We start from the raw sequence: 16,080 nt of genomic DNA, 5'->3' as shown, positions 1-16,080 counted from the left end.
TTAAATTATCTGATAAGAAAAAAATTGATATGATGAAATGTATTCAACGAGATCCACCAATATCAATGTGTTTCCGAGCATGGTGTCTTTTTGAATGGCCAAATCAATTTTCAATTTTATATGAAATGTTTAAAGACTTTGGTAAAACATTTTATGAAAAAGAAATAAATTATGCAATATCAAAAAAATTATTTTTGGAAAAATCACCATTAATTGTCATCGATTGCAGCAGACAAAATGGAATGATAAAATATGGATCAGTTGATGTTCGACTGCAATTTGAATCCAAGGAAAACTTTCCTCCAGCAACAAGTGCTTATTGTTTGATTCTACATGATCATATTATAGAGTATAAGCCTATCAGTGCAAGTATTCAGAAATTAACATAATATGAAGGAAAAAAAAAATTGATGTAAAACTATAGTTGAATAAAAAAATAAATAAAAAATGATACACAATTTGTTGTAATTGATATATATATATATATATATTTATTAACATTATTTATACATTCACTCCTTAATTAAGCATTTCAATGTTTTTTTGTTTTTGTTTCTCGAATCCAAAATGGTTTGATCCATGTCTGACGAATCTAAGTTCTTCGGAGAGAGTTTTTTTGGTAGAAATACTGAATATTTGCGCTCTCATTCCAATATGATAGAATCTCCATATGGTGTTCGAACTTGTCTTACATTTGTCACACAATATAAGTAGTCATATTCAATCTTTTTGATTAGGATAGTAGCAGGATATGGTGTTACTGGAATAGTGTTCATTTCTGCATATAATTTGTCCATGTTGCCTGTTGAAAATGAAACAAAATAAGAATCATTGCAAGAATAATAATACGACAATGCATAAATACATAAATGAGAGGTTACATGAATAAAATGTTCAATCGTATGAATAATATAATATATGTATAAAATATTCACCAATTTTATTTTTACTGTCTTGGAGATGCTAGCCCGGAAGGTTTGATGAGATCTGTGGCTCTACAGCTCTGGGCAGAAGCTTTTAAAAGAAAATCGATCCCCTCACTTTCAACGATCCCCACTTTAAATGTTCTTTAGGTTAGGTTAGGCTTATATTTTTTTTTGTGAGTCACTTTTCTAAAAATTTTAGCTGTTAGAGGCTGAATAATCATTCAAGATTATTAGTTGGCCGATTCATTATTTGTAATGAGTCATGTGTTTCGTTGAAAAAGTTTTGGATGATTGTAAGTTAATATTTATACATGATGCCTAAACATGTTCAAACTTTTCCGAACATGTTTAAACTTGGTTTTAAGGAATTATAATGCTGAACTTATGTTATAATTTAAATATTAAAAAAGAAATAATTATACATTCGAACACAATTTTTTCATCGTTTTAAATTTTTATTTATTTATTAATTTTTTTACATGATCATTTTAGTAGAAGATTGTTCTGCAGCACATTTCTCACAGTCTTTTATTAGTGAATAAAAAAAACATCCAGCTATATCACTATCTCCACAATCAATTGAATGCTTGCTACATCTGCGCAATCCTGAAACGTGAGGATTTTGTTTCTGGTTTTTAGACAGCTTATCCCAGATTTTATCTATTTTATGAGCAGAAAATTTGATGATTGCCATTGTTGGAATCAGCGCAATATCTTTAGCTGACATATCTGCCAAATTTTCGACAATACTATAGAACGTGATAGACTTGCGGAGAGATGGTCGAAATGTGAAGGCTCTAGCAAACCAATGTTTGTATCAATTTACATTTTCAGCAGAACAAATATAATTAATGCATTCTGTATGACAATTCATATGCCTCAATGTTAGTAGATTATATAATTTTTCATCTGGTGGACAATCAAGATCATCAAGGTTGATGATTGTTACAGTCTGTGATTTCAGAATTTCTGATAGCCATTTTTTTTTCTAAGCACATTTTACATAGATATACAATTATACATATTCCAAATCTCTACCTAGTTTTTCATTAATTATATTTGATACTTCACGATAGTCAACATCCCCAGCACTCCATAATATTCCATGCACATTAGTCACAGTTTTTTCAATAGTCTTCCAATACTCATTCGTTAAATTTTCTTTTCCACATGGTGCAGCAAAAATGATAGTTTCACTTCCTAGCTTCGAGTTTGCATTACTATGTGGTCTGAAATAATCTGGTTCTGAGTGTTGCCTGATGCTAGCTCCCCCACTACAATTTTCAAAATCAACCTTCCCCTTCTATAAAATTTTCTTATCATCTAATTTTTCGACTACATCGGAAATCCGTTTGTACATAGTTTCCAGTGTGCTAACCCTAGATTCTATGAGTTGAAAAAAATTTTTGCTCCGATAAATTGAATCTGCATCAACATTTATAAAATGTTCATTTTTATGATCCTGAAAAGCTGATTCGAGTCCACCAATCATAATGCTATTATTTTTGCAACTATCTTTCAATGATGCAGTCAGATTACATATCACTCGCGTTTCTTCTTGAATCATTTCGCGAACAATTTTAACTGACGCAGCATCGTTTGCATTTAGCGGATCTGCGATGTTACACAAACGTTTATGGTTTATATCATATTGTTCATCCTTTGTTAGCTCAAAGCCCTCACCCGTCGGACCTCGAACACCAACACTATTTATTGTATTACTTTTAACTATACTTTTTGGCAGTTGTCGACCGAAAACATCTACAGTCATCTTGCCTGAATAACAAAATCTCTACTGTGAGAAAAAACAAAATTTCAAGTCGATTTAACCATTTTTAATCAAAATAATAATTGAGTTTTTCAATTTAAATCATATTCAAAATAACCGATATTTCAAACATGTAGATATAGTAACTTACCACATTACCGATAAACAAAATGGCTGACATATAGAATCAAATTCAAATATATAGATATACCAACTCCCTATGTTACCGATATACAAAATGGTCGACCTCAAAATGGCTAACATACAAACATAGAGGGTGAATTTAATCGAAGCCTGGTGGGGGTCTAATTAGGCCGGAGTGGGGGTTTGATATCAAACTGTCCCAGGATCCGCCTTGCTCTACTACTCACTTTAGAAACAACAGAAAAATTCAATTCAGAAATAACAGAAAAAATAACCAGTTTGAACTTTTCAAAACCGACTTCAGAAACAACAGCAGTCCAACTCACAGGGCATTACAATTTAGGGCTTTTTTCCTCCACTGGCGGCGCTTGTAAAGCTCTTGTATGTGAAATGTATATAAAAAAAAAATTTCCGAGCGCTATCACCGGCAAAAAAAGCCCTAAATTGTAAAAAATTTGCCCTGTGAATTGGACTGCAGAAAAATTCCCTTAATTAATCAATTAGGTCAACTCGCAGCGGGGGTCCTTGAATTAATTAATTAGAGCAATGTCGCCATGGGGGGTCCCGATTTTTCATAAGACGCCATATTGGTTTTTTCATAAGGCGCCATATTGGTTTTTTGCAAGGCGCCATTTTAAATTTTCAAATTTTTAAAATTCTCGCGAATTTAGGGGTCCCATTTTTCATAGAACGCCATATTGTTTTTACATGAGACGTCATATTGGATTTTTTTTTGATGACATATTTGGTTATTGAAAAACACCATCTTGAGTTATTATTATTAATGGAAAAAAAATATTTTACCTAACCGGGATTTGAACTTGGACCTTTGGCATGAGAGTTTGGCACTCTATCCTCTGATACAAACAAGAGATTATGATATATCCTATCGGTAACCTCCAAAATTTTAGTAATCCATTAATATCTTCGCCATCCTTAAATCTTCTTAAAATGTTTTGAATCAATTATCCTTAGATTTTTACCAACTATCGTTTGATATAATAGTTTTTGCACTAGGTCACTTTTTTCCAAAAAGTAACATAACCTTCAAATTTTAGCAATCCATTACATTTAATATTTTTTGCACTAGGTCATTATTTTTCTAAAAAGTAACATAACCTCTCAAATTTTAGTAATCCATTATAATCTTCGCCATCGTTGAATATCTTTGAAATGTTTTTAGTCAATTATCCTTAGATTTTTACCAGCTATCGTTTGACATTAAAACTTTTTGCATCAGGTAATTATTTCTCTAAAAAGTAACGTAACCTCCAAAATTTCAGTAATCTGTCATTATCTTTGCAATCCTTATATATTTTATGTAATTTTTAATAAATTTGTAGATTGTCAGTACATAATTTTCTTTATAATTATTTTTAATTTTTTTTAGGTCAACCAAACAATTATTAATAATATGGTTCCAACTAAACCGCAAAGAATACTCTGAGAGGATTATCGAAAAACAGTTGAACTTTTACAGCAGGACGCGAATCCTGATCGAGTGCGTTCGAATATTGTGTCATTACGTAGAGATATTACAAATTATAATCAATCACTTTGAAGTTTGCCAACTGCTTATAGAAAAATGACTCAGACAACAGTCATAATGCTGACACGTTTTTTATCGAAATTAGAAAGTTTGCAAGTATGAGGTGCAGGTGCATCTGCAACAGTTGATGTATCAAACAATACTACTGAAAACTGCATTGAATAGCAAGACTTAGAAAATGTATTTAGTAACGGAATGAAGACTAGTGTTATAGTTAATTTAAAACATGAAGATGTAAAAGACTTTCTTTCTGATGCTAAAAAAATGTTAATTAGTCAAATAGCTCTCATTTTACAAGATAAAAATGCACTTGAAGTCAATACTGTATTAGCTTTGAACTATGAAATTGAAAAACCATCTGATAATAGTGTGGAAGTTGAAACAAAATATTTCAGTAAAGGCAGTTTTGAGGTTTTACAATCATCAGATCTGAGTCTGAATTCAACGAAAATTTTAATCATTTTATAGAAGATGTTAAGGAAGCTGAATTAAAAGGATCTGGTTAGAAACTGCTCGAAATTCTTCATCTTGAAATCCAAGTAAATGATTACATACCACTGCAAGGTGGTGATTCATCTTTCGTTGAAATTCCATCGTGAAAAACTCATTCTCTAAAACTCATTAAGTTGTAAACGTTAAAAATTCTGATAATTTTTGTTTTATTTGGTGAGTTTTGGCATGTTTATACAAAGTGCCAAATAATGGTGAGCGTGTGGGTGAATACAGAAAACATTTTGATAAATTAAATTGCAGCGGAATAACTTTTTCAATAATATGGGAAAAAATCAAAGTTTTTGAAAAACAAAATGAGTTAAAAATTAATATTTATAGGATAGAGAATAATGATGATGATGAAAGTGATAATGAGATAAATAAAAAACGTAGAAAAGAAAGGGTTGCACCATATTATATTAGCAAAAATGTATCTATCCATGAAACAATTCATCTTTTAATGGTTAAAAGAGAAGAAGAACCAGAAGAAAACGATGATGATGATGATGATGATGATGATGTTGTTGTTGTTAATGATGATTTCAATTCACACAGAAATTTGTCACAATATCATTTTGCTTGGATCAAAAACTTATCTAGATTAGTAAGCTCATAAATTTCTAAACCTGATGAAAGGAAAATCAGTTGTGGTCGCTGCTTATGTCATTTTCATTCTCAACAATCACGTGATAATCATGAAAAACAATGTGTTGAAAAATGCAAAAGTGCAATGATATTACCAACTGAAAAGAATAATATTTTAAAATTTATAAACTATAAACATCAATTAACGGTACCATTTATAATTTATGGTGATTTAGAAAAAGTGCCGAGTGAAGAACCTGAAGAAAATCAAATTTATCAAAAACATGTTCCAAGTAGTGCAGCATATTATTCGAAGTGTAGTTATGACAATTCAATTAAATGGTTTATCACAGAGCTTGAACAAATAGCTCAAGTCAATAAAATAATAGATGATATCAAACCAATGTCTCTTACACGAGATGAAGAACTACGATTTTTGAATGCTAAAAAATGTTATATTTGTGACAAAAACTTCACAAAAAAAGACGTTAAGGTACGTGATCATTATCATTAAACCTCAGAGTACCAAGGTGCCGCGCATCAAATATGCAATATAAATTATCAAGAATCATGTATCATCCCTGTAGTTTCATAATATCACAGGCTATGATGCACATTTCATCATCAAAAAATTGAAAAACCAGTTCGAAGGTAAAATTGATATACTTGGAATCAATAAAGAAAGATATATTTCATTTACAAAACATGTCGTGGGTACTAGAATAAAATTGAGATTCATCGATTCATATAGATTTATGGCTAGTTCCATAGATTCATTATCAAGTAATTAAGATGACAATAAAAAATCAATAACAAAAAGTCTATGTAAAAATGATGATGAATTTAATTTAATTACAAAGAAAGGAGTATTTCCATATGATTATCTTGATAAATGAGAAAAATTTGATGATACAACACTTCCATCGGAAGATCAATTTTATTTAAAATTAAATGAAGCTTATGCACATGCTTTGAATGTTTGGCAAAAGTTCAATATAAAAACACTTGGGGAATATTCTGATTTATATTGACAAACTGATGTTGCTCTTTTAGCTAATGTTTTTGAAAGCTTCAGAGCTGATTGTTTGTAAACATATAAGTTAGATCCAGCACATTATTATACTCTACCAGTTTTAGTGCAATGTTAAGATATACTAAGATTGAACTGGAATTAATAACTGATCCTGAGATGATGTTGTTTATTAGGCAAGGTATAAGAGGTGGTTTATCACAAGTGTCAAATCGATATGGAAAAGCAAATAATCGATATATGGGAAACGAATATAATCCTGAGGAAAAAGAATCATTTTTAATGTACTTTGAAGCTGCAATGAGAGAATATCTTACAGCTTGTAAATTTGAATGGATTGATAACTTTGATATTTCATTATTAAATTAAACTGCTGATAACTCGAAATAAGAATACATCCTTGAAGTTAATTTAGATTATCCTGCAAGTTTGCATCATCATCATAAAAACTTTTCGTTAGCACCAGTACGCGAAAAACCACCTCTAGAAAGCAGTAAAACTCCAAAATTACTGGCAGCTCTAGATAACAAAAAAAATTATGTTATTCATTATAGGAATTTAAAACAATATTTTCCTTTAGGGATGATTATTATTGAAGTTCATCGTGTTCTAAAATTTGAACAAAGTTCATGGCTTCAATCTTATATTGATCTTAATACTGAGTGACGAAAAAAAGCCCGTAGTGCATTTTAAAAAGATCTTGATCTAAAACTTGTACAAAAATATGGTGGTAAAGGTGGAGCAAGATTTTATATGTCAAAGCCTATTATAATTGAAATGAAACCAACAAGTATACTTTTCGATAAACCAATTTTTCTTGGATTTTGGATTTCCATTATTCTGGGAACGTCAAAGATATATATGTATGATTTTCATTATAATTTCATAAAACTAGAATATGGAGATAAAGTTAAATATTTTTATAGTGATACTGATTCTGCTGTTTACCACATATTTAGTCATAATCTTATGATTTAATCCGTAATAATCCTGATAAATTTGATACATATGATTATCCGGAAAATAATCAATATGGAATTCCATTTAAAAAATGAAAGTTATTGGTTGAATGAAAGATGGAAATAACGGAAATAGTATATTATTCAACAAGGCCGCAATGTGAGTGATTCTCGCCCGCACGATGCACATACACAGATGATGCAGAGTCGACGGGGCACGTAGACGAGGAAGGCCGAAGGCCGACGCCGAGTCAAGTACCCTGGTTTGTCGCCCGCAATTTGTAAGGCGACAAAGACATACTTTGCGCCACAAATTTAGGGTGACAAACGAGCAATTCCCGCCCGCTAGGCCAAAAATATTATTAGTCCTCATAAACATGAAGTAACGACAAGAACAATTGAAAAAATAGCTTTGAGTTGGGAAGATGATCAACGTTAGCTAATTGATGGTGAGACTGACACCTTGCCTTAGGGTTATATACCTGTTGAACGAATGTGTTCGAGTGAAAGTATATATAAAAAGAATATAAATGTTGTAAATTAAAGTTGTGTAAATGTATGTATATAATAAAAAATAATTGTTATAAAATAAATACACATTGCTTTTTTATTTATTAGTTTATTGATTATCTATCCACTGATTATGACTATTGTCAAATCCCAGATATTTTACATACATTTCATTCCCACGTCTTTTCAAAACTTTTTCAATCAAATAAATGTCAGAATATCGAACTTTTTGTAGCTTATCAGTATAAAAGCTTCCTTAAATTGGATTCTCTTGATAGTCTTCAATCTTATACGTTACAGGTGATGTTTCATTTATTTTAGTATTCGTGAATATTTCGTTTGTCCAATTTGGTTTATATCCTTTATCAAAGATATGCTTATATTTACTTATTCTTACATGTTGATTTAATTTAAATTTGATTTTAACTCGACAATGATTTAAACTTTTAAATACAGTCTGTTTTAGTATTTCTATATTTTTACCAACAACTTCAACAGGTTTCATTTTAATATTTTTGATTTAATTCTGGCAGCAATTTTAACCATTTATAATTTCCTTGCATGTTAAATTCAAAAAACATTTCGTTTTTTATTGTTCTATTGAATCGTTCAACTATTGATGCTTTTAAATGATTAATGTTGAATACATATAAACATTATATTTCTTTAACATTGTTTTGAACAATGAATTATAAAATTCTTTTTCTTGATCCACATGAAAATTTTGACATATTCGTCCTTTTTTGAATATTGATTCCATTGCTGCTGATACCTCTTTTCCAGTTTTATTTTTGAGTCCAACAGCTTAGCTGAATTTCGAGAAAATATCAATGACTGACCTCTGAATGTTCAATCATTTCAACAAGATCAGCTTGCCATGTTTCATCCTTATCACGAATGTCAACTTGACGTCGTAAAAAATTGTTTCTTCCTGGAGCATGTAACTCACGCAGAACGTCTCTATTATAATCAGTCATAGTTCACTGACGAATGTATACAGACTAACTTTTTTTTCTTTTTTATATTAATATATTAATCCACTTTCTCTTAACTCTTCAATAATTGACATGATCTCATTATCATGATTCGGATTACCAGCTGTTTTTGGTGCTACTAATAATCGTAATCGATCAACAAGTTCATTCGGATCATCCCAGTAGATATAATTGACTCTAGTTGGATTATTTTTTCTAAGAGTCATAACCGTTGGTAATAATTCAGTACCGTAATGCTCATTATTATTATGAGATCCAATAAAATCAATGTATTTTCGAGATGCTGGATTTTCTATTGTCATATTAGATTTATGATATTGATGATCTGCGTTTGTATTATTAATAATTTCACCGTAATTTTTTTCATCAATATCAGTGATAATTCCTCTATCTGGTGACTTCATAAATAATAATTCCATCAATCCAGGTGTTATTTTGTAAGATGTATCAAAAATATTTAATCATCGTTTAAGAATATTTTTGCATTTCCAATTTTGTAGTCGGATTTTACTTTTTTTACACCGTAATCTTCATCCCACTGTATATTATTGATTTTTCCTAAGTAATCATCTATCAAATCCTTATTTGATTCTTCCACAAATGTTTCTTCACCTTCATCAGCAGTATATTCACTTTCTTGTTCATAAATTGATTCTTCATTATCAGAAGTACTATAATTATCCTCATGTGTTGAATTTTTTTTTTTATCATTCGTATTTTTTTTCATCCGGAAATGATTTATCATCAATTGATGATGTTTTATTGATCGCTGTTGTTTTTGTTGTTGGTAATTGTGCAGCTAATTTGTTGAGCGATGTGACATCAGGTTTAAGATATTCATTCGCAGCTCCTGACATATTTTCTTTTCCCAATTTCACTCAAAAATTTCGTTTCATCAACTAGCTCTTGCTCACAAAGTGGCATGTTGGTCCTTTAAGATTTCACAATCAACTTATGAAATTTAACAAATCGTTTTGTTATTTATAGTTATGAAGCAGTCAAAATTTTTTCTATATCTTCCTTTATCTATATCTCGATCTTTATCGATACGCAGAAAGCAATATTTTCCTTTTCAACAATCCACACACATCTGACGGAATTTACTATACTCCATATCCATGTTAACATGATCGTGATGTGTATATGCTTCAAATTTGTATCATCTTGTGGAAAGATAATTAAAGAATTAATATTATCACGTATCATGTTTAGGTATTCACGCATATGATTGACATGAATGAAATGAATCAACGGCTTTATGTCTTCCCATACAAAAAAGTGCTGAAATATCGTAGCCGGATCATTTATTGGACATATGGATTTTGCCCAATAAAATAACCCAACTAGATAGGTAATTAAATTAATTCTGTTTATCCTGCCCAGCAAAGGAGCATTAGAAAGGTAGGGAGATAAAAATTGCGTAATGTAGGTGTTCACGCGAGCTCCTCTAATGTGTGTTCTCACAGAGATGACCAGTAACCACTGCGCATCTCTGTTATTCACTGTCCAATCAGCGCACACTAGAGAAACTCTCATGTCGTGACAACAACGTTCGGCTTACACCGTACGTTGCCGTAACTATTCGAGTCTCTCGTTCATCATCAAGGATCTCCGGCCAACTTCGAGTTCAACATCAAGCAAGTCTCCAAGCAGCCTTCTGGAGTCACTTGCGTTTTGGTTATCCTACAATACACACCACGTTTTTTCATCCAATTATACCTGGTGATACACACCGAGTGTAATTACCTTTGAGTTAATTTTCACGTTGGGCAAAAGGTATACAACCTTTTGCAGAGTATATTTATTGAGTATTATCACCCTTTTATATATATTTTTCCCTATTAAATAAACACTAATATTTAACCACAAGTTTATCATATCCTGTCACATTTCTTTCATCCCTTTATACAGTCCACATCCTGGCGCAAACATTTGGTCCTTCTCGAGCAAAAGTAAATTCAATGTGTTCCCAAAATGGTTATATAAAACGAGTGAAAATTGAGTGTGTAATTTTTGAGTTATTGTGAGTGTAAATCGGAGCATCACGAGGTAAAATTTAAGAGTGATCAGTGACCTCATGGGGAATGAAAACCACGAGGTGGTGATGAAATGATATCTTATCTTGTTGCTAAAAAAAGGAACAAGTATCCAGGGTGGATAAATATCATTTTTTATAATTGAGAGATTTTTTTTCATTCTCCACGTGACAACTTCCGGTGTGGTTTTTAGCTTAGCGAGACCGCATGGTCAAAACTTGAAAAAAGAAAAAAATATTAATCATGCTTTTTGAAAAAAAAGAGAGTGTGAGAGAATGAGAGAGAGAGAGAGGAAAGTTTAGTTATTTTTTCTTCCACACGGTCGTTTTGCCTAGTCTTTTTCGAGGTTAAACGTGATGCTCACGATGTGTGTTGAAAATCCAACCCATGTCATCCAGTTAAATATCCAACATCCAACTATTTTTGTCATTTGTTCTGTGTGATCCTGAATGATAAGAGTATGAGTGGTTGGGATGTAGTAATATATTGGTCAAAAAATTAAGGGTCACTGTAAAATAATGTATAGTAACAAATGAGTAATTTTTTTTCAATATATTGAAGGTTATGGCGCAGCAAGGTCCAGAAGGTCAACCAGAGCTATCAAAGGACGACACTGGTGACGTGAAATCACCACTGTTTGAGACAGCATCATCAACGGGAGAGCTGCTGGCCAATCAGCAGGCAGCCGTCATAAGAAACTGCCTCAACGACCTCTATGTTTCCCAGCAGATCTTGAGTAAGCGTTTGATTCGTATTTACAACTGGGTGAACAATGGCGTGAAGGAGAAGAAGGTCTTCTCAGCCAGTGAGCTGTCAGTCAGAGAGTCTGAGACTGACCGAATCTATTTGAGACAGCATCATCAACGGGAGAGCTGCTGGCCAATCAGCAGGCAGCCGTCATAAGAAACTGCCTCAACGACCTCTATGTTTCCCAGCAGATCTTGAGTAAGCGTTTGATTCGTATTTACAACTGGGTGAACAATGGCGTGAAGGAGAAGAAGGTCTTCTCAGCCAGTGAGCTGTCAGTCAGAGAGTCTGAGACTGACCGAATCTATCAGCGACGCCCACAAAATGATACAACAGCAGCTGTTACACCTCCCAAGAGAGCATCGTGAAGCTGAGCAATCTGCCAGGTCTTATTGGTTGAATAACAAATACCTCGCTGTTGAAGAGGGGTATTTTGAGACCTCAGCTTTGCTCAAAGACAAGTTGTTTCTTATAAGACCACCACCCAGTGCCGCAGTAGTTCAGAACATCAATGAACTACCACCACTTGATGTCCCAACTTTTGATGGTGAGTAACCACTACGTGGATTTCATCGTTGTTAAATTAGGTTAATGGGTTCAAACAGGGAACTACATTTGACAATTTTTCAACAGGGAGAAGATCAAGTACGAGTCCTAGTGGAGAGGCTCACACCTCGGCATCCAGTACTGCTGACAACAGCATTAGTGGACTCTCTTGATCGCTGGGGTAGGGTTGTCACTATCCGAGCATTGCTGGATCAAGGGTCTGAGACGTCACTGGTTACTGAGGAATTAGCAAACCGTCTAGGACTCAACAGATCATCAGCATGCCTTGCAGTGGTTGGCATTGGCCAAAATTCCATGCAAGCTAGGGGAGAAATTATAATCACGGTGATCTCCAGGGTTTCACCGTATCGCCGAGCTGTTTCAGCTTTAATTATGCCAAGGCTCACTGGGTTGTATTGTATATTAAGAGGCAGCAATTATAAAATTGGCCTCAGATTCAACATCTGAAGCTGGCTGATCCCGAGTTTTATTTACCAGCGCCAATTGACGCCATCCTTGGTGCTGATGTATACAGCACAGTATTAAAGGAAGGCGTCTTCAGAGGTAGAAGACTATCCAACAGCTCAGAGTACAGAGCTGGGTTGGGTGTTCTCTGGTAACACACCGAGCCTTGGTAGAGATATTTCTCTCATGACATCAAAGCATTATCACCAGGGCATCAAATGTCAGAGAGAAGAAGAGTTGTACCAACTTGTCAAGAAGTTTTGGCTACAAGAAGAGCAGTTTGAGTCATCAGAGTCATCAGACCTTACAGATGTCGTCTGTATGAAATATTTTATTTCAACCTATGAGAGAGATGCACACGGTCGTTTTGTGGTCAGGTACCAGTTTAAAAGGTGTGTAGACAACTTTGGTAACTCGTATGAGTTAGCCTTGAGAATGTGGCACAACCAAGAGAAGAGAATGGCTGAAAATCCAGCTCTTCAACAGGCATATTGTGACTTCATGAATGAATACGAGTCACAAGGTCACATGGTCGAAGCATCACCTGTTGAAGACCATTCTAGATGCTACTACCTACCACATCATAGTGTCATCAAAGAGTCGAGTACATCAACAAAGTTGAGAGTTGTATTTAACGGTTCGCAAAAAACAAATACTGGTGAATCTTTAAACGACAACTTGCGAGTCCCAAGTTATTGAATTCTTTGGTGTCTGTACTCACACAATGGAGAGCATATCAGTATGTTTTTTCGTGTGACATACGACAAATGTTCAGACAGATCATCATCCATCCTGATGATCAAAAGTATCAAAGAATTCTTTGGAGACATCAGTTCGAGAGTACGAATTAACAACCGTAAAATATGGTACCAAACCAGCACTATTCTTGGCTTTGGCTACCTCGAAGAAACTTGAACTGGAAGAGGGAGATAGGTTCCCGTTCGTAAAATCAGCTATTTCACAAGGGTCATATATGGATGAAATATATGTTGGTGCTGATAATATACAACAAGGAATTGACAAGGTGGTACAAATACAACAAATGCTTCACTCAGGTGGCTTCGAGCTGAGTAAATCGATAAGTAACTCGAGTGAGTTATTGAGTAAAATTCCAGTAGAATTTCATGAGAAATCATCCACATCGAGTGATAGTAATCAAGTTTTCAGGACACTTGGTCTCAATTGGGATACAACAGTTGATTGTTTTAGTTATATTCCAATAGTATACAAGGAACCTAAAGCAATCACTGAGAGAGTCGTTTTAGCACAAGTGGCCCAACTATTCGATCCACTTGGTTGGATATCACCAGTCATAGTCAAGGGTAAATTATTTATGCAATCTTTATGGAAGATTAAGATTGACTGGGATATTAAGGCCAAATCCAACAGCTCCAATAAAACTAGAGTAAAAGTTTCAACACCGAAATTGGAGCTGTCAGCCGCAGTGCTGTTGGTGAAATTGGTGAGAGATATTCAACAGAGTTTGGGTTATCAGTCAGCAAAGATACACTTGTGGACTGACTCGTCCATTACTTATTATTGGGTCAAAGGCGACGTGAGTCGTTGGAAAACCTTTGTCCATAACAGAGTAGTATTTATACAAAGTACACTCACACAGGCAACCTGGCATCATGTGCCAGGTGAGGATAATCCAGCTGATATCGTATCACGTGGTACATCATCATCACAACTGCATACAGACACGTTGTGATGGCAGGGTCCAGCCTGGATTATCAAAAGTCAAGATTCATGGCCTGTGTTGAGTAACCCAGAGATAGACATGACTCAGGTTGAAGAAAAGCCATTAATTTGCAATGTGACGTCAACCATGCGTGAAGAATTTTTGGACAACTTCTCGTCATTGGTCAAAGCTGTTACAGCAGCAGCTTTGTGGAGAAGATTTTATCAGAGTTTCTCGTTGAAATACCCTGTAAATAGATTGGATTACATCTGAAGAACGTCAGAATGCATTGCTGGGCTTGGTAGTAAATATTCAACTGTTATATTTTCATGAAGAGATTAAACAATTATCAAAGGGTGAAACCTTGTCAAAGTCTAGTTCTTTGATAAAATTGACACCATTCCTTGATAGAGATGGTGCTTTGAGAGTCGGTGGCAGACTGCGTAAATCTCTCATGACAAGTGAAGAAAAATATCTGTTGATACTGCCAAAAGAGTCGAAACGTACTGAGCTGATATTACATGAGTGTCATGCAAATACTTTGCATGGTGGTGCACAACTTATGTTGGCCACCTTGAGGCAACAATATTGGATCGTTGGAGGACGTTCACCAGTCAGAAGTTTCATTAATAAATGTGTTGTTTGTGTGAGACATCGAGCTGAAGCTGCACAACAGTTAATGGGTCAACTACCAGCATCAAGAGTATTGAAATCAAGGCCATTTCTCCATACAGGAGTTGTGTATGGCTTCGTCAGCAGTTCATCTCGATTTAGCAACTGACTATACAACTGACGGTTTTTTGGCAGCATTTAAGCGATTTGTCAGTCGTCGTGGACGATGTGAGAAATTGTTCAGTGACTGTGGCACTAATTTTGTGGGTGCAGATGCAGAGTTAAAACGCATGTTTGAGGCATCCTCAAAAGAAGTAAAAAATCTGGCCAGTCTTCTAGCAAAAGATGGTACAGATTGGAGTTTTATTCCACCTGGATCACCACATTTTGGTGGTAAATGGGAATTAGTTGTGAAGTCAGCCAAACATCACATCAAAAGAGTCATAGGTAATCATAAACTCACCTACGAGCACTTTAGTACCTTTCTGACACAAGTTGAGTGTCTACTTAACTCTAGGCCATTGTGTCCAATGTCTGAGGATTCTGATGACCTCCAGGCATTGACACCTGGTCACTTTCTCATTGGGGAACCACTTAATGCTGTGCCTGAGCTATCAGTGTTAGATGTTCCTGACAATAGACTCAACAAGTGGTGATTGTTGAGGAAGTTTATGGAGTCATTTTGGGACAGGTGGTCGAAGGAGTATTTGCAAAAGTACTTGGTCAGGTCAAAGTGGTTGAAGACCATGCATCTCCATGCATTAAAGTGGGTACAATGGCTTTGGTCATTGATGAGAGATTGCCACCCGGTAAATGGGCATTAGCACGAGTAACTGAAGTGTTTCCTGGAGCTGACGGATTAGTTAGGCCAGTCACTGTGAAAACACAAACTGCTGAGTATCAGAGGCCAGTGGCTAAGCTATGTGTCTTGCCAATTGAGGTCACAGATGAGGTTGACAATTAATTTGTCAAAGGGGGAAGAATGTTCACTCCTAATGTGTGTCGTCACAGAGATGACCAGTAACCACTGCGCAT

The 16,080-nt window shown here is 34.3% G+C and overlaps 1 protein-coding gene across 1 annotated transcript; it reads left to right on the top strand.

The window, feature by feature from the left end:
- Positions 1–15,335: 15,335 nt before the first annotated feature.
- Positions 15,336–15,701, top strand: LOC122857486. Its single transcript, XM_044159716.1, has one exon. It carries the CDS (start codon positions 15,336–15,338, stop codon positions 15,699–15,701), a length of 366 nt encoding a protein of 121 aa, XP_044015651.1.
- The last annotated feature ends 379 nt before the right edge of the window (positions 15,702–16,080 follow it).

The sequence above is a fragment of the Aphidius gifuensis genome, linkage group LG1 (genome assembly GCF_014905175.1).
Source record: "Aphidius gifuensis isolate YNYX2018 linkage group LG1, ASM1490517v1, whole genome shotgun sequence".
Classification (NCBI taxonomy): Eukaryota; Metazoa; Arthropoda; class Insecta; order Hymenoptera; family Braconidae; genus Aphidius; species Aphidius gifuensis.
Note: the sequence above shows the minus strand (reverse complement) of the source record. Positions and strands in the feature narration are given on the sequence as shown.

What these genes read in the sequence shown, in the direction of transcription:
- LOC122857486 (XM_044159716.1), top strand. Translation starts at nt 15,336, where the DNA reads ATGTTTGAGGCATCCTCAAAAGAAGTAAAAAATCTGGCCAGTCTTCTA.